At 34.1% G+C, this 26,889-nt stretch overlaps 2 protein-coding genes across 2 annotated transcripts; one reads left to right on the forward strand and one right to left on the reverse strand.

Annotated features, from left to right (window-relative positions):
* Positions 1-2,306: 2,306 nt before the first annotated feature.
* LOC133854757 (NAD(P)H-quinone oxidoreductase subunit S, chloroplastic) lies at positions 2,307-3,250 on the forward strand. Its single transcript, XM_062291028.1, has one exon. The coding sequence runs from the start codon at positions 2,368-2,370 to the stop codon at positions 3,088-3,090; it is 723 nt and encodes a 240-aa protein (XP_062147012.1). The 5' UTR covers positions 2,307-2,367; the 3' UTR covers positions 3,091-3,250.
* On the reverse strand, positions 3,216-6,797 carry LOC133854759 (uncharacterized). Its single transcript, XM_062291029.1, has 3 exons — positions 6,614-6,797; positions 4,099-4,250; positions 3,216-3,425 (listed from the first exon to the last, which is right to left on the reverse strand). The coding sequence occupies exons 1-3, from the start codon at positions 6,687-6,689 to the stop codon at positions 3,408-3,410; spliced, it is 246 nt and encodes an 81-aa protein (XP_062147013.1). The 5' UTR covers positions 6,690-6,797; the 3' UTR covers positions 3,216-3,407.
* Positions 6,798-26,889: the final 20,092 nt, after the last annotated feature.

Raw genomic sequence — 26,889 nt, forward strand, 5'->3', positions numbered from 1 at the left:
TAAATTAAGTCTATTAAATTGATATATATTCTTAAAATACGTGATTGTTATATTTATTTTTAAAAATGCATGTGAGAATCATATGATTTATTAATATTATTAAAAATACATATGAGAATTCCTTGTTCTAAGAAAATATGCCAGTTTAAAAAGACTGAATTGGATAAAAACATTGTTCAAAAGTTGGTGATAGGGTTTTTATTTATTTATTGGTAAGAAAAAAAAAAAAACCCAAGATTATATTGATGGATCATTTCTGTTATTCAACCAAATATCAAGTAAGGAGGATGTGATGGTGCAACTTAATTACAAAACAACAACAAACTGAAAACGAAAAGGTAACCCATATATATCACTTAAAATGGTGATTTCTATGTTGCAATGATGGTGAGATTAGCTAGGTTGGTGGTAAATTATATCATATTGCCTCTTGGAATGGGATGCCTAGTTGGCTTCCAGCTTCCTAAGGGTTGCTGACTCACTTTCCACCATGAATTTGTTGATGACATTTGTCTGACAGTCACATGACACTTACTTTGTCATCATTAAAATGAAGTTGGCCTAGTAACAATTCACACGACATTTATTATGTTACACTAGACATGATAATTCATGTGAATATTACCATATCAACTAATTAATATATGGACCGTCACATGTTAGTTTACTCGACATTCATTTTTTAATATTGCCACTTCAATTTGTAAAAGAGTTATAAAACTCTCTCCCCTCCCCCCCCCCTTCTCCCCACGCTTTTTATTTTTATTTTTATGTTTTTTATACTTCTCCCAAAAAAAGCCACATCAAAATATTTTAACCTTTTAAACTTTTTATAACACATCAATTATTTTTTAGGGATAATTGTACTATTGATTCCTAGGGTATGCCATAATTACAAATCACTCTTTATCGTTTATAAAAAACAAAAAAGGGGAGGGGTGGCTGGGGGAGGCGTGCAGCCACCCCCAGGCCACTAGGGGTGGCCGCGCGCCACCCCTCCCCTTTTTTCGTTCTTTTTTTGTTTTAAAAAAAAAGAAGATAAGTTTATTTATTTATTTTTTAATAATTTTATTTTTATTTAGATATACACGTGTCATGGTTTGACATGGTGCTGAAATGACATTAAACAGAATCTGTCAAAATTTTTAACAGAATTTGACTCCAAGGATCGATTTGTAATTATAGTTTAAAATCATAGGGAATAATTTGTAAAATCATAGGGAATAATTTGTAATTATGACATACCTCAAAGATCAATGATGTAATTATCCCTATTTTTTATTACGATTCAAATAATAAAACTCACTACAAAACAAATTTTTTTCACTTTTCTAAATAAAACTTATTTTTACTTTATCTCACATCAATCACATTTTATTCCTATTAAAAAAAAAAAAAAATCTCTACACAAGGGTTACCAAATAGGGCCGTAGTACTCTAAATACTCTTCATGTGTAATAGGCTATAAACAACTGTTGTGTATCAAATTTTATGGTTTGTATTGGTGTAAATCCTTATCCAATCGTCTCAATTTTCAATTTAAGATTAGAAAGAATTTTCCGTTGGGAGCAAATGGTTATTCATTAAGCAGGGAAAATACTATTTAAATTAAATTAAAAGGCAGAAATTATGCCCTTACTCTTGCTTCTATTTTCCTTAACTTTGTTCTCTTTTTCTCATTATACTTCAAAAAAAAAAAAAAAAAAAAACTGCCAATGTGCAACAGGCGTTATTACTTTGACTGCTTTGGCCCGGACCTAAACCAAGCTAAACCACCCAAAACATGGTTTGGCTTAAAGCTCAGGGAAATAACTAGTTCTCTGATATTTATATTGACTGCGTTTTTTTTAAAAAAAATAAATGACGGTTTGAAAATATGAAGAAAAAAAAAATTAACGTTTTCAAATAACATGTAAGAAGATGAGTTTTAAAGAAAACGTACAATTTTAGAAGTTAAAATTGCAATTTTGCCAAACGTCTAAATATGTTTCATTAACTGTATTTTGAAATCGCTAAAACAAAAGGACCCTTAGTACCGTATGGATTATGTTAGCTTAATTCTTTTCCCCATCAATCACCTTCAGATGGATATAACTTGCTGCCCCAAATTTACAAAGAAAATAAATAACAGAATGATCAATGGATATTTATTACTCAAAGGCATGAGCTGATGCAATGGATCAGAGTTTCACAGGGCAGCCAGTGATAGTTAAGACTTACGACTATGTAACAATTGAAAGTGACAAAGCAGATAAGGAAGCAAATAATTGAAGATAGGATTATCTAACAAAATCTCCCATGTGGCTAGGATTGAAAGAGGATGCTTTTTACTTTCTCATTTCTTGCTAGGCAGCCAAGAAAAAAAGCATGGCTTCTTCAATCAATCTCCCAACCATTCCAGGCCCTCTAAAATCCCATTTTCTTGGGAGAAACCACCTCTTTAATCGTCTCCACAAACCCTCTTTCACCATTCAGAAACACCCATCAACCCAACAGCTAAAAACATGTGCCAAATTTGACCTATTCCAGATCATGGGAGGCAGAGGACTCTGCAATGGAGAACAAGGTCTAGAACAGGAACTAAAGAGAAACATTGAGGAAGAAGCAGCAGCAGCAGCCGATGCAGAGCAAGAAAAATCAAGCAGTTTAGCAATATCGACACCTGACAGTGTTCCAGAAAACGCTTTTGAGAAGGAGCTGATGGGGCTAACTGGGGGATTTCCTGGTGGTGAAGTGGGTTTGCAAACATTCATAGACAAAAACCCACCTCCAAAGAAAGCAACAGTTGCAGATTCAGGAAATCAAGTAGAAATTACCAGCTCAAAGAAGCCAAAACCACCAGAATTGCCACTGTTAATGCCTGGTATGATTGCCATTGTGAAAAACCCAGACAACCCATTTTACATGTACTGTGGCATTGTTCAGCGAATCACAGATGGAAAGGCTGGGGTTCTTTTTGAAGGAGGAAACTGGGACAAATTAGTTACTTTTCGATTAGAAGAGCTGCAACGCAGGGAAAAGGGCCCTCCAATGAAGAACCCCAAGTCTGCCATCCTCGAACCTTTTCTTGAGAAAAAGGATTCACAATGATTCGTTCTTTTCATATCTGTAGCATGCATGTTCATATCTATATGCCATAGGTTTTTACAACTTAGGTAGCACAACTCCCATCTGTAAACACTTTCTTTCAATATCAGTGTTCAAAAAAACAAAACTGGAGAAAGTATGTCAAGGACAGCTTTTAAATTCATAGCTGTTTGTATATTCTGTCTTTGAAATTGTAAATTAGGAAATTATTCCTCTAAAAACCATCACAACATTTGTAGAAAGTCAACTTTTGAGTATTTCAAAAACAAAAGAGTGGCGGGGAAAAAGCATCATCCCTTCTCAAAGCTTCTATAACATGATCAGAAGCAGCCACCCAACTGGCAAAAGATTATCAAAACAAATTAGTACATAACAACTGAATAGAAAAGACAGAATTTATAGAAAGAAAGAAAACAATAAGAGGCAAAAGCTGAGAAGCTTTAATTCTTTTTAACTCTCTGAATCACCAAATCATGGTTCAATGATTTAGTGCACATGCAGAGTTATCTGTTAGGTAGATACTCAAATTAGATGTATTACAAACCAAACGAGTTGCCTAAACATTAAATCATTAGTTTCCTAGCAACTAAAATGGATAATAAGATGGATTGATTATCGATTCATTCACTCCAACAATAAGACCGACTTTGAGCAATCACACATCTTCAAGAACTGGTTAACCAATGTACACATGTAAAGTGAGTATTTTTTTTTTTTTTTTTTTAATTTTTTTCTGATTGAAATGATGAACTTCAAACTTCAATGAGTGATCATATAAACAATAAATAGAAGGTATTCCAATTTCACTACGTTGTGATTCACAAATAAAACAGAACACACAACCACCACACAGAGTAGTTATTATCTAGTTCAATCTCTTCCTATGCTTTAGTTAGTAACCATATCATGAGACTGGATTAAAGTGGCACATTCATTCCATAAGAAGGTGGAGAAATCAGCCGATAAATGTAAGAATCCATGCAACAACATGACAAAGAGGTTTCTACGTACCAAAATAGCCTCAATCTCCTCATTGGACATGGGTGTTCGTTTGGGCTGAAGAGAAGCTTTCCCTCCCACAGTTGTTGAGACCTTTGAAACAAAGAAGAAAGTTTGGCCAGCATCACCAGCTGTAGATGTTGTTTGACTCTGGGATGCAGAATCTGCAAGAGCTTTCCGTAATCACCACGTCATACTCTAACTAAATTATGTGTAATATAAACAAAATGGCGTCTAGTAAGGTTATCATGTAAAAGAACACATGTTGAAGCACCCCTTTGCTTGCAGGATAAGATGTTATAGAATTCTCACATAGCATCAAAGAAATGGAAATGCAAGACTAGTTAAAAGAAGTATAATCTACATCAAAAACAAAAGTTCACACATCTAATTCAAATGGCAAAAGTACTGAATGATGGATCAAAAGGAGCATAAAAATTGAAACAAATGAGCAAAATCATGAAGGGGTATAATATACCATACACATACAGATACACAAAGCATGTCAGCAAGAAATAATTTTCATGCTTATTTGCAATGTTTTACATGATTTCACTAATCAGAAAAAAGAAAAATGCTTTACATGATTGAGCTTTAGACTAAAGTTCTTAAAACCATGATAACAATAATTACATTGCACTTCATCTTCTCCATGTCCATCTTCTTCTTATTCTTCCACTTCTTGAGTTTCCAAAGTCTTACATTTCGCCCAAAAAAAAAAAAGATCCATTCTAAAGCTTAGTTGCTGGATCCCAAAATCTCCAAATACATGTCTAAACACCAGATAAACTTTAGAAGAAAATATTGAACTTCCCCACCATTTCAGTGGAGCTGATATCATTTGCCGAGAGAGAGAAATATCAGATTCCTTTGGTTACTTTTAGTAAAAAAACACAACCATTGTTCTCCACAAGTCATGACCACACATTATCAGGCGCTGCATTGTGGAATAACATAAACATCTTCCCTCTTTGTAGACAAACCAACACGGGAACTGCCACAACTACTTAAAAACCACGTTGCCCAAAACTTGGAGAATGGGCTGCCTTTCGCAATTTAACTATGTTAAATCATCACTTATCCCAAAAGCTTAAGCTTATACGAAGGAATAAATTTAATCATTTAATTTATATTCTAACACTCCCTCTCATTTGTGGGTTCAAACTCCCCTTTAATAAGTGAGGTCTAACACGTGAATATTTAATTAAAATGGGAGGTAAATGACAGAGACAAGGTTCAAACTTAAGACTTTTGATCTGATACTATGTTAAATCATTACTTATCCCAAAAGTTTAAGCTTATAAAAATGAATGAATTTAATCATTTAATTTATATTCTAACAACTTGGAACTCTTCCCCTCTCCCTTCTCGCAACCTTTGTAACTCAATCAGAATTGGCAAAGACTCACCTTGATCCCCCCTTAATTCTTTCATATTTGCCCCAAAAAAAGTTTTAAAAAAAAAAAACTAATTCTTCATTATGTTTTTGGTCACCCTGCACCAGCTTACCATACTATGACACTTATATTTAGGCCAACCCATTGGTCAACACTTATAAACTAGATACTGAGTTTTGCACAGAATTTATCCAAAAATTAGGCTTCATTCCCATCCACGAACAAAGCAAAGAAAGATTAAATTCCTCCTTATATCTCATTTAAGATGAATCCCATATTTTGACATTGCATTAGTACACACACTACATACACAGATACAATAACCAAAAGCCCCCAAAAACCAATCTAGAAACTCAATTATGGTAACTTGAGAGTTGAGACCAAAGACACTAATAATTTCATAACCATAAGTTAGAGGATGATAAATCACCGCTTATCCCAAAAATTTAAGTTGATAAAAAATGGCTTAAAATGTTGAACAAGTGGGCCAAGGCATGCCCCCACCGGTCCAATGAAATTGTTGTCCTGGGGAAAGTGATTTATATAAAAGAAAGCCAGAAGTTCTGGAACCACTATGATAGGAGGTGAACATGTCGTTTACTGGAGTTACGAGATTGTATACTTTAATACTCTTCTCAACAAGTAAGGTCTAACATGTAAAATATATTTAACTGAAATAAGGTTAAACCATAGAATAGATAAATATTTAACTGAAACAGATTCAAACACCTCTGCTCTGATACCCAGCTGATAGAAAATTGTGAACTATTTAGTTAGTATTTTAACAGTATACACGACTTGAGTGGTTAAACCCCAGATCGGATAACATTGCAGGCCATCTCCCAGACACTACAGCAAAGAAGATCTGAGTCAGCAATATCAAACAAAACGTAATAACGTTATGGGGTTAAACTAATACCAAAGAGAAGTAAGATGCTCTAAAAATTGGACCTTTAGCATAACTATTATGGTCTAGAATCAGCTGGTACCTTAAATAGCTAGAACCCAGAAAACATATCAAAATCAATATGTAAACAAAACTCAAGACTCAAACAAAGACAGTAACATAAAACTTATATGTTCAGGTTCCACACATAGAACTAAACAGAGAGAGAGAGAGAGAGAGAGACCAGTGGCAGTGGGCTTGGGACGTCTTTGAGGGAATTGGATGCGTGGGATTCTCTTCATCACCTGGGTTCCACCCATCTCTTTGTCCCTGTCTCTTTGATCTTCGGTCTGTCTGCGTACACGAATCGGACAGAGACTTCTGGAGGAGTTGACGGCGAGTTTTGTGAGACCTGTCTTAGTTATGGAAAATATGATTAAGGTGTGCTATCGCGCACTGTGTTAGTGTGTTTCATGGATCCATGAACCATCTCTGCCGTCGATCATGGTCCCACTGAAAGCTTTCGATTCTTTTTCTAAGTAAAATTTTAAAATATTTTATTACATATACTTTTTTTAAAAAAATTAATTGTTTTATTAAAATTGTATCATATTAATATATATATATATATATATTTTTGTAAGTAATCATATTAATATTTATTACATATAAAATGTGATAAAATATGATATAGTTTGAAGTAATAAATATTGAATTAAGAAAATTGATAAATATTGATGTAGCAAAATCTCAATCATTTAATTTCAAAATAATTATTATTGAATAATTAGTTGATCAGACACCAAACTTTAGACCGTTGAAGCTGGTAAGAAAAGAAAATTTTGATTTTATCAAGAGGTTAAAAACAGGAGAAATGCTAAAAACATCAGAGACTATTTTTTCATTAAAATTAATTTGTTTAATGAAAAGGGGGCATGAAGGGGGGATGAAGGGTGCATATATAGCACCCCTCAAAAAACAGTGGGGCAAATTGGATAGTTTCTCAAGCCTCACGCTTAAAACAAGGTTAGTTTGCACGTATATATTAGTGCACCCACATAGGGGGGAGAGAGAGAGAGAGAGAGAGAGAGAGAGAGAGAGAGAGAGAGAGAGAGAGAGAGAGAGAGAGAGAGAGAGAGAGAGAGAGAGAGAGAGAGAGAGAGAGAGCTTGCTGTTGCCGGGGGAGGGAGGCTCTATCGGCTCTTATCTTGTCCCTTAGTCCTCTTGGACTAAAGTCTTTTTTTTTCCTCCCTGAGTTTTTTTTAGTGGAGGTTAGATTTCTCCCGGCTATTATGATTGTGGAGTTTTTGTTTCTTCGGTAGATCCGGTAGTGACTATCTTTCTTCTATAGCCCTTTTGTTTCTGGTAGGAATGCTCAAATTTAGGTGTTCCAGCTTGTGGGTGTGGCGGTGGTTGTATTGTTTAACAGTGGTTGTTTGGTCGGTTTTTTCAAATTTTCGTCTTCAACTTTGGAGCCAAATCTACACAACTCCATTGCTTTTTTCAAGACACGCGCCCCTCAGCTGCGTTTCCCGTCGTCGTCCGCTCCAGCCGCCAGAAGCACAGGCCACATCGATCATCAGTGTCCAGCTCGTGGCCTGCATGCACCAGAGAGCCTTTTGCTCTTTGGCGCACGTGACAACCACGCTCCGCCTGTTCTGACCGTGCACGGTGTTTGATAGGGTCTACGGTGGTCGATCTACGACTGGGTGGTACCAGTGAGGACACGCACCGCTGTCTTCGATGGAATCCGCTGTTGTCTCTACTGCCAGTAGCCTGTTTTTTGGGTTTTTTCTGCTTTTTATTGTGTATTCCCATTATTTCTCCTGTACAGTCTGCCTGTGTATTGCTCAACTTTTGTTGAATTTTTTGTTGGCTAGATGTTAGATCGACCCTCTTTTATTTGAGAGTGAGCGTAAATGAAAGAAATGCTCAAATATAATTCTGGTAAGGTTTGTTATTTTTGCTCAAGCAGCTGTTTTTTAAGTCAGATTCTTTTAGTTTAGAGTGTAAGGGGTCCTATCCCTCTATTTCTCAAGATGTAAGCCTTAGGGCTTTTCATAATTTATAATAGCACATGCTATTTATTCAAAAAAAAAAAAAAAAAAAAAAGGTTAGCACGTAACTTCCAAATTAGGATTGTAACACCCTCATGTTTATACTTAGGAATTTGACCAAGGTCTTGAGCCTAAACTTATGAACCATATCATTAGGCATAGTAAGCTTAATAAAGATTGGATCAAACCCTCTAAAGAAGATAATGGAAAATACTTGATTTCATAAATTAAGGATTAATTTATAACATATGCCATATAGAACAATATGAAATAAAACCTTGTGATTTTAATGTAACATGACTTATTTTAATTATGTGAATTAACTATCTTCAAATTATACTTAATTATAGATGATTCTTATTAATTAAGTGGTCTTGAAATCACAAACCACTCCATGCATAAGACCACCTAGGTAAAAAGAAAAGTGACCTTTACATGGAATTGACTAGTTAATAAGAGCAATTTTTATTCATTTGGAAGAGCAAAGCTCCCTTTTGACTTCCCCAAAATAAGGAAGATTGTTTCTTTCCTTCCAATTCCTCATCTACACGCCCATCTCCCTCCCATTTCACTCTATCAACTTTTTCATTTTTCCTCATCTCTCAACTTCTCTAAAAGCACATCCCACTCCTCCATTAGAGAAACCTTTAAGCCCTAATGTGATTTTGCCTTAAACTTGTAAGTAACTCATTCTCTCATTTTTCAAGCTACCATTTATGTTATGCTTTAACTTGTATGTTATATTTTAATTGGATATTTAAAACCATGTGTTATCATGCTTCAACCTAGATGATATATTTTGCCTATGTTGTATAAATATTTGTTTAAACCATGAAAATGTGACTGAACTATTTTATTAGGTAACTTAACCTATATATTGTCAAATTTCTTTTATATTATGAAAACACATGTTAAAAAGATCTCATAAAAGCATGTGTTGTACCCAAACCTATGTACCTTATGTTTTACTTTTCTTAAATCACATCTACCTTATCTTAGATGACCAAGAGTTTTGTAAATGACCAAATGTATGAGTTCATGAACACCACCTTACTATAAAGAAAACTTCATAATGACCCTTTAATAATATTCTTTATGGAAATGACATAGAATTTATACCAAATGTCCATAGTTGTAAAATGAAGTAAAAAATGGTTTTAAAAATGAGTAATGAGTTTGGATTTTAGATTGGGTCATAATCTTTTATAACAAAAAAAAAAAAGGTTTTGAATTAAATCTGAAAAATTTAGTTCCATGGCATGTTTGAGGGTGTTGATCCAAAATTTATTATGTGAATAGCTTTAGGTGTGTTTTGGGCCCATGGGCCAAGTAGGTTAAGTGAATAACACTAGTTTAGACCCATTTAGTGAGTTTTAGGCCTTAGTGCTTAACCTAGTTAGGAGGATGTCCAAATGGGCCATTCTTGACCCAAGCCCCCATAAAAAATAAAAAAATAAAAAAATAAAAAAATAAATAATTATTTATTTAAAAAAAGAGGAAAAAGTTAATTAATTAATTAATTATTATTAAAAAAATTTAAAAAAATTCTTTTAATAGGGGGAAGGGTCAGGGAGGTTGTGTAAGAGACGACACACTCCTAATTAAGGTATTTGAGTAGCTAGCTCTGGGCTAACCCCGATGAACTTTATTGTTAAGTTTTAGCAGATCCTCGCAAACCTTATCGCAGTAGCGAGGTAAGTGGTACTCCTTACCTCTTCCAAATGTATTTCAATTCTAAGGATTCTCAACTCTTTTTACTATACATATTATGATGGATTATTTTGAAAGTTTAATTACCCTGCAAAGTAATGCTTTATTATTATCTTAAATATTTTAATGACATGTATTTGTTATGGAATTTATCTTAATTTGTTAGTGTTTTATATATGTTCTTTTTTTTTATCATTATATGATTTAAAAAGCTCATTGCATTAGAATGATTTATAACTAAGTTGTCACTCAAAAGTGGGTATATATGCTTCGTATAAAAAATGATGATTTCAAACAAGGGGAGCTTCCATTTTAGTGATTTTTCCCAAATGAAGAAAAGTTTTCATTTATAGAAAGTTTCTAATTAAGGAAAGTTTCTATTTTAGGAAACTTTCCAAATAAAGAAAGTTTTACGGGACGAAGTGGTACCCCTTTTCACGTGCTAAGTTAAATGATTATTGAAAGTTTAAGGAAGTAAAGAATGAGCATGTGTAAAGTGAAATCAAATTACGTAAATGAAGGTTTTAAGACACTTGGCCTTAAGAAAAGAAGCACGGTACCGGGCTAGATGGAGTGCACCACACTGAAGTACGGTTTTGGAAAAGTGTGGCCATCACTAATGTCATGCTGAGTGCACCCAGAAGTTAATCAGTTGATCAGGGCACCCCGAGGCCGCGGGTAATGCCTGATCCTCGAAGATTAGATCGCACAACCCCACGCATACGGGGCGTAATAGTATGCAAGGCCATAAATGACAAGAGAAAAGAAAAAGTTTTGAGGATAGATAAATGGAGTTTAAATCAAGTAATTACTTTATGTTATATGCTTAAGTCTCACCTTCAAATTTTAATGTTACTTTATTTTAAAAAGTCTCAACCTCAACCGTTTAAACTTAGTTGGGAATATTACTTACTGAGCCTTTCGCTCACCCCTTATTTTCTCCCCTTTTCAGGTTTTGAGACAGATGGGTAGGTGGCCGGAATGCTTAGGCTTTTGGCTTTTGGGGGGGTCATCATATCACCCACTATGTTACTTTATTGCATTTCTATTTTGTTAAACTATGTGATATGTTAGTAAGTGCATCGCGCACAGACAAAAAAATAAATGGATCACTTAATTTGTTAAGTCGTGTTATTATGTTTTTTTTTTTTTTTAATTATTTTTTTATGTTAAGAACTTGTGCTTCTGCAAAAATATTATTTTCTCATGATATGCATGGTGAGGAAAGTACACTTTACCCCCTGATATATCCACTTATTAGCAATTTGACGCCCAATGTTTAATTTTTGGTAGATGGCCCCCTGATGTTGTTCACTTGTTCCACGTTGGACCTTCCGTCCACTTAGTCCGTCCAAAGAGACGGAAAAGAGGTCATCTACCGGAAATTGTCACTCACTGCCGAACAACGCCTAATGTCCCCACCAGACAAATTTTTTCAGTACCAGACCCCCTAATGGTGGTGGCGCTGGGTGAACTATCAGCTGGTGCTGGAGCATCGATCCTGTGGCAGTACGAAGACGGGTTCGACGTGCTGAGTTTCTCAAAACCTCCATTAATGGCAACTCATTCAAGCCACCTCTGCCAGCCACCTCTACTCTAAATATCACGCCCAACAGGAGCCACTTAGTCCCTTGATCAACACTGATTCACAACCTGAGAGTAGCTCATTCAAGCCCACACTGAAGCTGATTTCATGCCAGACGGTAGCAGCCAATCACTCCATAAATCAAGCATAACAGCCCATTGACACCCATGTTTTATGTAAAGACTAGCAGCTCAAGCCTTTCCTTTTTTCCTTCTTTGTAGTTACGTGTAAGCCTGTATGAAAAGCCTTTTGGCTTTGTTGCTTTAGTTCTCTAAGCTCATTGTAAAAGACTTTATGCATTTTGACTATAAATACGATCCACTACTTTGCCTTTGGTAAGCAACCAAATCAAAGCTTTCCAAAATTTTAACTCTGTTAGCCCCTGTTTTTTGCTAGCATGAATAAAGCAAGTGGTAATGAGTAGTGTCGTGCTGTTAAGAGAACTAATGGTAGCCCTTTGTATTTTTTGAGTTGCTTCCCCTTATTATAATTTGGAGACGTAAAAAGAAGCAAGAGAAATGGGCTTCCCCTGATTGAAAATCCTACCTTAAGGAGAATTAAAACACTTCGGTGACTTAATTAGACCCAAAACCGTAGACTTTTTGAGTTAAAGATGTAATATATTATTCCTTTTTGGTTGTGGCCTTTATATCATATTTACGGTATTTACTATGTTTATTATTTTTTCAATAAACATATACGGCATTATGGATATTTCCATTAATTTAGATTACCGTAAATATGGAATCGGTATTATGGTTATTTCTATTAATTTAGATTACCGTAAATATGGAATCGGTTAATTGATTTTAAAATCAATTAACGATATTGTTTCCTTGATGGAAGGAAACAAATACGGTGTTTACCATTTTGAGGGTCCCTAATCTAGCCTATAAATAGAGTGCCTGTGTACACCATCAGTACAGCCATCAAGCAATAGGCATAGGTTAGAAGATCCCTCAAATAATTTTTCTTGTTCTTCAGATGGATCGTGGAGATGCTTGAGCAAACATGGCTAGAGGTAAGCCTGAATCCTGTTTATTCGTTTTCCGCTGCGCATGTTAGATTAAATAATATGTTGATTATTTCTAACATGTGGTATCAGAGCCAGCCTCTGTGCTATTTTGCTCAGCATATAATTTTACTATGCGTTATCAATATTGAATCAAGTATTTTTTATTGGTTATCAATATTGAATCAAGTATATTCTATTTGGTATTGTTCACTTCTGTTTGTCAATATTGTTTGAGCAATATTTCGTCTTTTGTGACATGATAGAAACGCATTAGCGATTATTTTGTGAATATTTGTTGTTCACGTACTGTTTGTGAAAACCCATAAATTTGATATAACTATTTTTTGTTTTATCACTATTCTGTGTATTGTGATATACTGCCTAATTTTGAGTTGTTGTAATCTTGATATGGGTATTTTCATAAAGGGGTGGCGGCTAGGGTTCCATTTTTAGGGTTTTCAACCCATCTGGAACATTACAGGTCGGGTTGGTTGGTGACTGGGTAGGGTTTCGACCCATTAAAGTTTTTGGGTTTGATATATTTTCGGGTAGGGTTTTTTAAAACCCATGCAGTTTTGGGCCATTTAAGTGGGCTGACCTAGTTTGGGCCAGCACTATACATAGACCCAGAGGCCTGACCCGATTAAGTGGGTTGACCTAATTGCTAAATACAGTAGCCCATTTGGAGTCTTGTGACCCAAAAGCCCAACCCAATATAGTAGCCCAATACAGATACCCAACCCAAATTAAGTGGGTTAACCCAATTGGGTCAGCCCAATACAGCAACCCTTTTCAGTAACCTATCAAGTTCTTTTTAAAAGGGGAATTTAGGCCTTATGGTGTTTAGAACCTGGGTTCACCAGGTGTAAAGAGCCTTGGCCACTTACTAAACCATTAGGCCATGTGTTTTATTATGTCCTCATATTAAAGTTTTATTCCCTTTATTATTTACAGTACTGTGTATTAAAATTATTGTTTATTTAATACATGAATTGAGGAATATATATTTTAAATTTATATTGTTTAAATATAAATTGTTTGATGCCTAGACCTAAGAATAATTAACAATACCATATATACTGGTGTGTTTACAGTAATATCTAAGAATGCAATGTCGGGGAAAGTTCTGGCAAGGAAAGTCTTGGGATTTAAGTGTGTCCGGTGTGACCCCCCTCACTTTCCTGGGAGCTCATCTGCTTGCACCTTGGAAAATGCTGTTTACCCCATTTAAGTATTAGTTTGTTATATTCCTAAGGCCATTAAGGGGGCATCTATAAAGTTGTTAGATGTTAATGAAGTAGCAATTATCATGATAATTTTGGGAGAGCCACAGCATCCCAATTTTGAATGACAATTGCATCAAGATTACACACACGTAATTATCATAATAATTATGGGAGAGTCAAAGCATCCCATTTTTGTATGATAATTACATCAGGATCACACGCATGAACCTCATAAAGATTTATTAGATGTTCATGAATTACAGCGTGATTATTATGATTTTGGGAGAGCCAAAGCATCATAATTTTGTAATAATTGCATAAGGATCGTACACATGAACTTCATATAGAAAAATTAACATCGTATTGTAATTAACTCATAAATTTAATTACCTATCCCCAAAGGGAAGTTTTTATTTTTATGACTTAATTAGAATGAGATAACAAATTTAGTATTAAAAGTAAAATTTCTTTCGGTTGCCCAAAGGTACGAAGAATTTTATTTATTAATATTTAAATTTATTAGTCTTATCAATAAAGAGTAAATTTCATGCGTGATGCAACCTTTGCCCAAAGGTAGGTTGAAATTTACTATTTAAATTGGCATTGGCTAATTTAAAATAAAGTTACTTCATAGCATTAAAGTATTTATTTTAATTTTGGGTTATTGCAGCTATTCCTGTTACTCTACCTTTTGGTGGTTTTATATTCCAATACATTATGATAATATTTTTCTGACTGGAAAAATGATTGATATGCTTTTTCATTTGGGGTGTTAAAAATTTTGGTACTCCGTGTGGACAAACCACCTACTCCCGCGGAATTAAGTACGCCACGTGAGATTATTAAGCATGAACGGTGGGAGTGATTTAATCACTTAAGTTAGATGTTCATGAAATCTCATGTCACTAAAGTCATCAGGGATTTATTCCTGAATGTTTTAGAGCCAAAGTTTTATAAAGGTTGTTTATGAACATTTAGTAAGTTCAAACAAAACTTGGCCAGCACCTTAATAGAAAAAGCTTTAAAGACAAACCTTTTACAGTTTCTGAAGTGTTTATAATCTCATTATGGGAATGAAGGATATTATAGATTAGCTTAAGTCCCTAAAGATTGAGATTTTTGAGTCATTGTTGGTCTATTTCAATTTTTTGAATTCTCTCTTCTAAGTGTAGAATTTTATCTTGTAACACACGTAAGGATAAATAGTTAGTAAATAAACTTCTAACCATGTGTGTTCAAGGATATGAGAGAATTTATAAAGTGTTCACATGATTATTCATGTCAAAGGAAGGACCAATAAATGCAATCATGTCCAACACTTAAAGCATGAGAATAAGGTGCCAATAAAGTATTATGGCAATCAAGATACATATTTCTCATGAAATAAGGAAAATTAAGGGCATATAAAGAAAGATTGCATGAAGTATAAGAAATGACTTAAAATAAAGATAATCTCCATATCTAGTATGTCGTGAATCTCTTTTAGTGACTCAATCAAATATATTGTGGATTGATTATGGTTTAACAATCCACATTGTCAACACAAATGCAGAGTCCTTTTTAAAATGGATAACACGTGTTTATAATTTGAGCTTGTTGGGATCTATAGGTTAATTTTAAAATTCAGTTATAATTTTGACCTCAAAAAATGATTTATATTCCATAATCTTTTTGAAATCTATTTTCTAGTTTGGCTTATTAAAAATTTCAATTTTATTTTAAACTTGAAATTTTTCTTATTTTTTGGTGGAATATTGGTTGGGGTTTATTTAAAGTCTATTTAAAATTGACCTACGTCCCAATTTTTGAAACAAAATTATTTGTTTATTTCTGCATAGTGATGTTGACGTAAAGTAGAGTCTTTAAGAATTTAAAAATGCTCTTGTTATGGCTTTGGAGATTGAAATATATCTCCATACAGAAAATAAAAGTCGGTGATTTACTGACTTTGGTACTTGTGTGGATTGCATAAGGGAAAGCATACCAACAAGACCATTAGAGGTGCCAAAGAGAGCCTTTTAAAATTCTTGAGATCATGTACATTGAAATATGTTAACCTTTCCATACTCATTGCCTAAATGGTCATAGATATTTTTATCTCTTTCAGTGATGACCATATAAAGTTTATGTATGTCTATCTTCTAAATATTAAAGCTGGGGTATTGAATGCTTTCAATATCTATAAGGAAGAAGAAGAGAAACAATATGAAGATCATAAGATCTAATATAGGCATAGAGTATTAAGGTAGGTACACACAAAGGGAAATGATTAGTAATACTAATCTGCTATTACCCTTATAGAGTAAAGCTTTGAAGACCATTGTGTATATGTTAAACAGTATTCCATCTAAGGTTGTCCATAAGACACCTTTTAAAGTATGAAATAGATGGAAGCTTAGTTTAAATTATTTACACATATGGGGTTGCCTTGCTAAAAAGAGGATTTATAATCCTCGCCTAAGGAAATTAGATTCAAGGACAATCAGCGGATCTTTTATAAGCTATCTAGTAAACTTTAAAGGGTTTTATGTTTTATTATCCTTCATATAAGCCTAGAGTTGTTGATTGTAAAATTTCTAGAGGATACGGAACCTAGTGGGAGTGCTCATTCACATAAATTGGAATTTGAGGAAGCACTAGAGTTGACCAAATCTCCTCCTCATAGAGGATGATTGATTGTATTCAGGAAAATCAGATTGATTATCCTGAGCCACAATCACTTCTAGAACAACCAACTCATACAGAACAGGTTCAAAATCTATTCTCCCATTGCAAAATGCAGAGGAAGTAGAATTAAGAAAATCCTATAGAATAAGTAGATTAACAATTCTTAGTGATTATGTTGTATATCTCCCAGAGTCTGATGTTGACGTTGGACATAAAGATGATCCAAATTTGTTTTCACATGCTATGAATGGAGAAAATTCCTCATTGAGATTCAGTGCCATGAAGTGAGAGTTAAGTCCATGGCTGAAGGGTCGAGCTAGACTCGTAGACAATGGTTTTACTCATAAGGAAGGCATTGATTATCGTGAAACATTCTCTCCAGTGTCTAAGGATGGTTCATCAAGATGATCATAGCTTAGTAGCTTATTTTTGATCCAGAGCTACATCAAGTGGATGCGAAAACAACTTTTCTGAATAGGGATCTTAAGGACGAGGTTTACATGAAACAATCAAAAGGTTTTATAAATAACAGTCAGAAAGCTTGCAAATTAAAGAATTCTATTTATGGGCTGTGATAGATCTCTCAATGGTAAGATACTTTTTACAAGGTTATTGTTTATAGAAAACCTTGTTGATTAGTATATATACCTTAAGGTCAGTGGGAGTACAGTAATCTTTCTAGTCCTATATTTGCAAGTGGTGATTTAGGTTTGCTACATAAAGTTCACAAAACTTTGAAATGAAGGATTTGGGTGAAACCTCTTATGTCTTTTGACATAGAGATTCACAGAGACATAAAGAATATTAACATTGTCTCGGAAGGCCTACATTGAAAAAAGTTTTGAAAAAAAAAAAGAAAAAAAAAAAAAAAATTAGAATGAAGGATTTGCACCTTCAGTAGCAATTAAGAGGGACTAATTAAATACAGATTAATGTCCCAAAAGGTATTGGAATAAGGGCAGATGAAAAGTTTTAAGCGTCTGCATTATACATAACCATATGACTGACAATAAGTATATTGAGTCAATAAAGTGCTGCAAATAAAGCCTTGCGGTATATGCAAGGAACCAAGAAGAACAACTTAACCTAAGGATACACTTTCCATTTGAAGGTGGTTAGTTGTTTAGATTTGAGTTTGCTGATTGTGTAGATAGTAGAAAGTCTACTCTAAGGTATATATCTTTTTATTGAATGATAGATCCTAGAGATGCAGTTTGCAGACTATAGTTGCTACGTCTACCAAGAAAGCTAAAAGTCTAGCGTGCTATGAATTTGGTACACAGGCATGATGGTTGAGACATTTGTTGAAAGTCTCAATCTTGTCGATTTTACAGTTAGACCATAAAGATACTCTGCGGTAATTCTACTATAATCTTCTTTTATAAGAATAAAGAGTAGAAGCAGAAGTAAATCGACATTAAGTATCTCAGTACGAGAGATAACATTAAGAGACATAAAGGGTCTATTGAGCATATAAGTACTGAATTAATGATTGCGGATCCCATGACTTAAAGTTTACCGGTAAAGAAAGAATAAAGTCATGCGGAATATATGAGACTCATTAATTCATTTTCGCTTTGTTTGTCTCTTTTTGGTCTATAGACATAAAGTTATTGTAATAAAGATTTTTTGTGCACATTTGTTATTTTATCCATGAGGATAAATAAAGTTGGACCCGAATGACTTATAGGAAGTTCATTCATAAAGCTTGATTATCCATAAGGTACTCATGTAAGGAGTGTTTTACATCGTGATACATGGAAGGGACGACCTAATTTTATAATGGTTTTACCGCCATGATTCGTGTGAAACATTTCTTAACTAAGTTGAAGGATTCCATAAAAGATTGGCCAAAACTAAAGAACCTAATACCATATGGTCATGTGTTATAAAGTCCAAGTGGGAGAATGTAATATATTATTCATTTTTGGTTGTGGCCTTTATATCACATTTACGGTATTTACTATGTTTATTATTTTTTCAATAAACATATACGGCATTATGGATATTTCCATTAATTTAGATTACCGTAAATATGGAATCGGTATTATGGTTATTTCTATTAATTTAGATTACCGTAAATATGGAATCGGTTAATTGATTTTAAAATCAATTAACGATATTGTTTCCTTGATGGAAGGAAACAAATACGGTGTTTACCATTTTGAGGGTCCCTAACCTTGCCTATAAATAGAGTGCATGTGTACACCATCAGTACAACCATCAAGCAATAGGCATAGGTTAGAAGATCCCTCAAATAATCTTTCTTGTTCTTCAGATGGATCGTGGAGACGCTTGAGCAAACATGGCTAGAGGTAAGCCTGAATCCTGTTTATTCGTTTTCCGCTGCGCATGTTAGATTAAATAATATGTTGATTATTTCTAACAAAAGATGCAACTGAGCAATCGCTGCAACAGAGAAGCTGCTGCTCCTCCTCCCCGCTTTCAAGCAGTAGCCAGCTAGTTCCATTTTGAGCTTTCTTGCTTGTGGACTAACGTTGTAGATCATTGAAGAAGCAGGTGCATGCATGCATAGGCATTGTGTATGTGTTATTAGTTTCCTCTGTTCTTCCCTGTGCAAGTGCTCTCATGGGGCCGCGGCAGTGCTATTGGTTCTGGGCTTCTATTTACTAAGTCAAAGAGTCAAAGTTAGCTATTAAATGAAACAATGCAGTGTTGAGTTAGAGCGGGAGGATCTACGAACATTAGTAGTGGTGATGCTACCATTTGGTCGGGCAAGAGGAAGGATGCAGAGGTCGATGCTCGTAGCAGTGGAGGGGTTGGGAAAAAAATGCAAGAAGGTGGTTCAGGAAAAATAAAATTCAAAAAGGCGGCCATACTTGGAAGTCATCACCAGCAGTGATGGGTTGTCGGTCTCCGGCACCACCAGTGCCAACTCCTCCACACCTCACCGCACAGAAACAAGCACAAAACATAAACAAGTACTGACAAAACAAGCCCAAGCACCTCACCGCTCATGTCCACCATGGAGGCCCTGGTGGCCGACGACGGCGTCATCTTGCTCGGCTACCAACTTAGGTCCCCGGAGGCCGACAAGCTCTTCTGGGAACTATGCCAGACAGTTAGTGGGAACTGGGACCGAATGTTGGTGCCAGCGATGAGCTTCGCCGGTAGGTCGTTGGCACTCGTTGATGGCAATGTGTGGAGACAGCTTGAAGAGGGCCTCAGGGTAGCACGAGTATATTGAGTCGCTGCACACCGTTTTGAGTGGGGCAAAATAAGAAAATGGGGCTTTAAAAAGTCATGTGCAACACATGTGACCTCTTTTCCATCACTTCTGACAGATCATGTGGACGAAAGGTCTATTGTGGAACACGGCTACAACTTCAGGGGGGTTATCTACCAAAAATTAAACTTATATTGGGCGTCAAATTGCCAATAGGTAGATACATCAAGGGAGTAAAGTGTACTTTCCAAAAAAAAAACGGATCACTTAACTTGTTAAGTCGTGTTATTATGTTTTTATTTTTTATTTTTTATGTTAAGAGTTTGTACTTCTGCAAAAATATTATTTTCTCATGGTATGCATGGTAGTATTTTACAAGTGCTTTGGCGTCCTAATATGTAACCTTGCGCCTCTGAAGCTTTAAGGCTAACGAGTTAGGCTCTTTTGGGTCTTAGCGTTACAAGGCTCTCTGTTGTTCTAAATATATTCTGAATATAATATTATTGTTTTATATTTTCTAGTTTAGGTCGATTTGTGTTTCTTTGTATAAGTCGATTTAGGTTTACTTGTATAGATCGAACTTATTCAACTATAAATAAGGACTTATGTATTGTAAACAATCAAGTTATTGAGCACAATGTAACCTTTTGAGCTTTACCTTGTGGATGAAGGTTATAAACCAAACCACGTAAATTCTATATCTTTTCTCTCTTTTACTTTTGCTATTATTCCATTTTTATTCTATTTTGGATTTATGCATAAATCTCAACACCTGCAATTCGATAGGGAAATGAAGAGGACAAGTAGCTCATTGTCCTCCATAAGTGGGTCAACCATCTTGCATTATTTTTTACGTAGGATAATTAAGTAGACCTGCACTTATCTTCTCTGTTCGAATTTCAATTCAAATAAAAAATTTGAAGGAATCTTGATCAATCGATGACTTTTTCGTCGGAGAAATTACCTCGGAGTAATGTTTTTATTTTCTATGTTGGTGTTTTTAGTGATTTTCAGCCATATGACTAGATGGGTTGAAGTGTTCAAAATATGAATATAAATTTCATCAGCATGGTTATGGTCATGACTCGTGTTCAAAATGATAATTGACAGGATTATAACTCAAATGGCATAAAACAAGTGAGGGTCTTAGTCAAAACGCGTCGTTAGTTTAATCACTTTCGTTTTCTTAGACCAATTCAAACCATAAATTAAATTCGCCTGTGGATCAGAAAATTCAAACTGACTCAGATTTATTTTACTTTAAATGACTTTATAATATTGTCTGGTCTTTTATTATTATTATTTTTATTTTTGACAGTATATTAATGTCTGGTCTTTTGGGGGGACAACATGTGTATCAAGGCAAATTTCAAAGTAGGTCATAATGTCAAAAGTCACAGAGCTTACATAATTTTGTCGTGTTTATTCAAATTATTGGTTTCCTAAAAGCTTGATTGAAATTTCTTGGTTATGTCTCTTATTAACGTATTTTTGGGAGCATTTTTTTCTTTTTCTTTTTCTTTTTCTTTTTTTTTAAAAAAAAATTATTTTAATGTGAAAATTATTTTAAAAGTATTTTTTTTTTTGGTGGGACTACATTCAGAAAATGCCTTTTAGTACACCTATTTATGCTGAGAAATTCAAATAAATGTAGAGCTTTAATTGTGAAAAAAATAAATAAAAAAAATAGCAGTGTGGCCACCCTCGATGGAGGTTTGAGGAGGCCATGATGCAATTTTAATTTTTTTAAATAATAAGTTGGTTCTTATCTCCGCAAAAGTTAAACACGTGTTTTGTCCAAATATTTTCTACAATAAGGGAGGAATACATATTTATAAAAAGTGTTTTGTGTGTTTGAATGGTTTTTTTAATGTATTTGCTAGTGACCGAAACTGGAAACAGAAAACAGAAAACAAAAATATTGATTGTTAGAATATATTATAAATATATTCTGAATATAATATTGTTAATTTATATTTTATAATCTAGGTCGATTTGTGTTTTCTTGTATAAGTCAATTTATGTTTACTTGTATAAGTTGACTTATTCAACATTACATATGTTTCTATTTATAGTTGAATAAATCGACCTATAAATAGTTTAAGAAGAACTTACTCTCGAAAACCAACTTGCAAGAGAAAGGTGCTAAGAGTTCTTATATACACATGGTTAAGCTTGTACTTCTTAATTAACATATCATCATGCTCCGCAATTGACGTCCACAGCGGCCCATTCTAACTCATAGGTCGCATCCTCCGTGACTCAAATAAAAAATAAAATAAACTTGTAATTTCGTAATTGTACTATAAGTCAATAAAGTCAGAAGAAATTTGTTGTTATATGTATATATTAAGTTTCTAACTCAACCCTTTCCCCCCTTTTTTATTAGGAAAAAAAAAATGATTCTAACAACCCTTGCTTCGAATATTTTAAGTTTCTAACAACCCTTGGTACGAATATTATATTCAACTTCAAAATTAGCCATATCAAGTGTTTTGTCGAGTGGTTAATTGGGAAATCAATCTGAAGCATTAAACTAATGAATTTTGAGTTTACTGTTGACTTAAGGTCGACAATTTGCATTAACTATATATGATGACCATGGTCAGAAAATGTAGTGGCATACCTCATCCCCCTCCAACGTGAAAAAAAAAAAAACCAACTTAATTACTTCTTAAACTCTCTGAAATACGCCTGGCCGACGACTTTAAACAATACCTAGAGAAGGAAGGGGATGAATAGGTGTTTTTCAATAATCACAACCAATCAAAATGCTAGGACCATACACAATATCATCAAAATTAAGTAAAGCAATAAAAAGATCAAACACAAATGTTTTTTTTGTGAGAAAGTGAAAACCTTTTGAAGAGTTTTTCAAAAGTAAAACTATTTCGAGAGTCAGCCAACCTCAAAGGCATTCAATATAGAAGACTTGTTTACATATTGTTCTTACTTACAAAACTTTTGTAACTCCAAATACCCCATTTGTAACTCTAGTGAACGACCCGTTTGCCTTCCACCACAATGACTCTAGAACCTATGACCTTCTTCTACATATATAATTTCAAATATATCTTTGTCTGTTAAAACCTAGAACTCTAGTGGCCGAAGCTTTCTATATGGTTTGATTGATGAAAAACTAAGAGATAAATCAAATCTCATGTTTAGTCTCAAAAGGTGTTTAAAAACCTCTCCAAGAACAGTGAAAAATAGATTATGAGTTTATGAAAATCATATGCTTCAAGGCTTATATAGAGACTCTGGGAAAAAAATGGATTAATGAGAATGTTGTTTAATAGAAACACTTCTACAGACGGCAACATTCGAATGTGAGTAAGTGTCTTTTGAATGTTAGCTAGGGTTTACATGCGGCATTCGAACATTCTTCGAATGTCGTTGCGGCCAGAAGGTTCTACATCTGCCTTATATATTGAGCCCTACGTTCAAACATTTTTCGAACGTTATTGTGAACAAAAGGTTTTGTGAAACACTTAAGATATTGATGTTTGAACTTTCTATGAAAGTAATTGCAAACGGCATCCATTGGAACTTGAATTTTTGGCTCCTTGATTCCTACTTTCGAACTTTCTTCAAACATCAATACGAGCAGAGCATACTATCTTGAATTTTGAAGTCTGTAGAGTTTTCACGTTCGAACGCCCTTAGAACAGAGTGTTCTGTCTTGCACCCTGGTTTAAGTTTTTGAATATCAACTTAAAACCAACTCAACCACTAACCCTAGAATTACAATCAACTTAGTTTTGACACTGAATATGCCAACATAAAACTGAACACTCTGCAAGCAAGGAGTATACTTAGCTATCAGAAGTATGAATGTCATGGCGTAATTTGCTTCTAATTTTTTTTTTTTGATCATTTGTGTTAAATCACCACTTTCCATAAAAGGATTAACTAATAGGAAATAGTAAATTTAATTATTTAATTAATATTTTAACTGCCTCTAAGTAAGGTCTAACATAGAATATTGAATTAAAATAGGAGGTAAATGAAAAAGACAGAATTCGAAGTCAATTAGTTACATTTTAGCTAACGTCGTTTTTCAAAACGACCCTAACTAGCGTCATCTAGAAGCTAAAACGACGTTATTGGGAAATGACATCATTTAGATCCCAAATAACGTAGTTTTATTTAATTGTGTGGGGGGAGGGGGGAGGCATGCAAATGTCCCGTGCACTCCCCATTTCACTCACCCACCCTCCTTGATCTCCCTCTCTCTCTCCCTCTCCCTCTCTCCCTTGATCGTACCGTATGCCTCCTCCCGCGGCCACCATTGGCTCCCACCAAGCTCTAGTATGCTCTCTCTCTAGCATAAAAACTTAAGCATAAAAAGAAAAGTGAATTTAATTATCTAATTAATATTCTAACATTTTTTTTCCCTACTAATTATGCACAAAGGATTGCCAAACATTTAACAAAATACAAGCACAAAATCATCTCAAATATATATAGAACCTTAAAATGCCATAATATTAGACTTTAACTTGCAAGAGGAATGATCAGCCTCTTCCAATCGTCATTTCTTAATGCATCTAAGGTTCCCCAACTCATCTCATTTACAAAAGGCATATATTAAAGCATAATGTAGAAAGAAAATTTTGACTTTTTCAAGAAAAAAAAAAAAAAAAAACTTCGGTTCATGTGTCAGGTCTTTGTCTCTCCAACAGTTGTTGTTCTGTATTGTTCAATTCGAATAAAAAATTTGAAGGGATCACGATCGATGACTTTTTCGTCAGATGAGGCAGAGAAACTATCTTGGATTAATGTTTTTATTTTGGAAAAAATATATATTAGCCCCCCAAACTACCACCATTTCTCCGGATGATACCCCGAACTACCAGTACTTGCACGCCGACCCCCCAAACTACCACTTTCTGATTTTTTGGCCCCATCCGTCTATTTATACCGTTAATTCTAACAGAAATTGGCCAAAAACCCGAAAATACTCCTCCCTTAACCGTGAGAATTTCAAAGTGTAGGAGGGTTATTTTTGGAATTCTGTTTAGAATTGACGGCATAAATGGACGGATGGGGCCAAAAAATCAGAAAGTGGTAGTTAATTTGGGAGGCCAGAATCTAAGCATTGATAGTTTGTGGGGCCATCCAAAGAAATGATGGTAGTTTGGGAGACTAATATATATTTTTTCCTTTTATTTTCTATGTTCATGTGTTTTGGTGATTTTCAGCCATATGACCATAGATGGGTTGAAGTGTTCAAAAACTACATATAAATTTCAGCATTGTCATGTTCAAAATGATAATTGACAGGATGAACTGAAAGGGCATAAAAGAAGTAGATGGTCTTAGTCAAAACGCGTCTTTAGTTTAATCATTTCGTTTTCAACTTTTATTAGACCAATTCAAACCATAAATAAATTTGCCTGTGGATCAGAAAATTCAAACTGCCTCAGATTTATTTTACTTTAAATGACTTTATAATATTGTCTGATCTTTTTTTTATTATTATTTTTATTTTTGACAGTATATTAATGCCTGGTCTTTTGGGGGGGACAACATGTGTATCAAGGCAAATTTCAAAGTAGGTCATAATGTCAAAAGTCACAGAGCTTACATAATTTTGTCGTGTTTATTCAAATTATTGGTTTCCTAAGAGCTTGATTGAAATTTCTTGGTTATGTCTCTTATTAACGTATTTTAGGGAGCATTTTTTTCTTTTTTTTTTTTTCTTTTTTTTTTTTTTTTTTTTTTATGCTGAGAAATTCAAATAAATGTAGAGCTTTAATTGTGAAAAAAATAAATAAAAAAAATAGCCGTGTGGCCACCCTCAATGAAGGTTTGGGAAGGCCATGATGCAACCTTAATTTTTTTAAATAATAAGTTGGTTCTTATCTCCGCAAAAGTTAAACACGTGTTTTGTCCAAATATTTTCTACAATAAGGGAGAAATACAGATTTATAAAAAGTGTTTTGTGTGTTTGAATGGTTTTTTTTTTAATGTATTTGCTAGTGACTGAAACTAGGAAACAGAAAACAAAAAATAAAAATATTGATTGTTATATTATATTCAGAATATATTATAAATGTATTCTGAATATAATATTATTGATTTATATTTCACAGTTTAGGTCGATTTGTTTTATTGTATAAGTCAATTTAGGTTTATTTATATAGGTCGACTTATTCAACAATACATATGTCCTTATTTATAGTTGAATAAGTCGACCTAAAAATAGTTGAAGAAGAACTCACTCTCAAAAACCAATTTGTAAGAGAAGGGTGCCAAGAGCGTTTATATACACATGGTTAAACTTGTACTTACTAAGTAACATATCATCACGCTCCGCAACTGGCGTTTACGGCGGCCCACACAAACTCGTAGGTCGCATCCTTCGTGACTCAAATAAAAAATAAAATAAACTTGTAATTTCGTAATTGTACTATAAGTCAATAAAGTCATAAGAAATTTGTTGTTATATGTATATATTAAGTTTCTAACTTAACCCTTTTCCCCCTTTTTAATTAGGAAAAAAAATGTTTCTAACAACCCCTGGTACGAATATTTTAAGTTTCTAACAACCCTTGGTACGAATATTATATTCAACGTCATAATTAGCCATATCAAATGTTTTGTCGAGTGGTTAATTGGGAAATTAATCTGAAGCATTAAACTAATGAGTTTTGAGTTTACTGTCGACTTAAGGTCTACAATTTGCATTAACTATATATGATGACCATGGTCGGAAAATGTAGTGGCATACCTCAATCCCCTCCAACGGGGAAAAAAAAAAAAAAAACCAACTTAATTACTTCTTAAACTCTCTGAAATACGCCCGGCCGACGACTCTAAACAATACCTAGAGGGAGGGGATGAATAGGTGTTTTTCAATTATCACAACCAATCAAAATGCTAGGACCATACACAATATCATCAAAATTAAGTAAGTAAAGCAATAAAAAGATCAAACGCAAAGTTTTTTTGTGAGGAGTGAAAACATTTTGAAGAGTTCTTCAAAAGTAAAACTATTTCGAGAGTTAGCCAACCTCAAAGGCATCCAATATAGAAGGCTTGTTTACATATTGTTCTTACTTACAAAA

Source organism: Alnus glutinosa, chromosome 13 (assembly GCF_958979055.1).
Source record: "Alnus glutinosa chromosome 13, dhAlnGlut1.1, whole genome shotgun sequence".
NCBI lineage: Eukaryota > Viridiplantae > Streptophyta > Magnoliopsida > Fagales > Betulaceae > Alnus > Alnus glutinosa.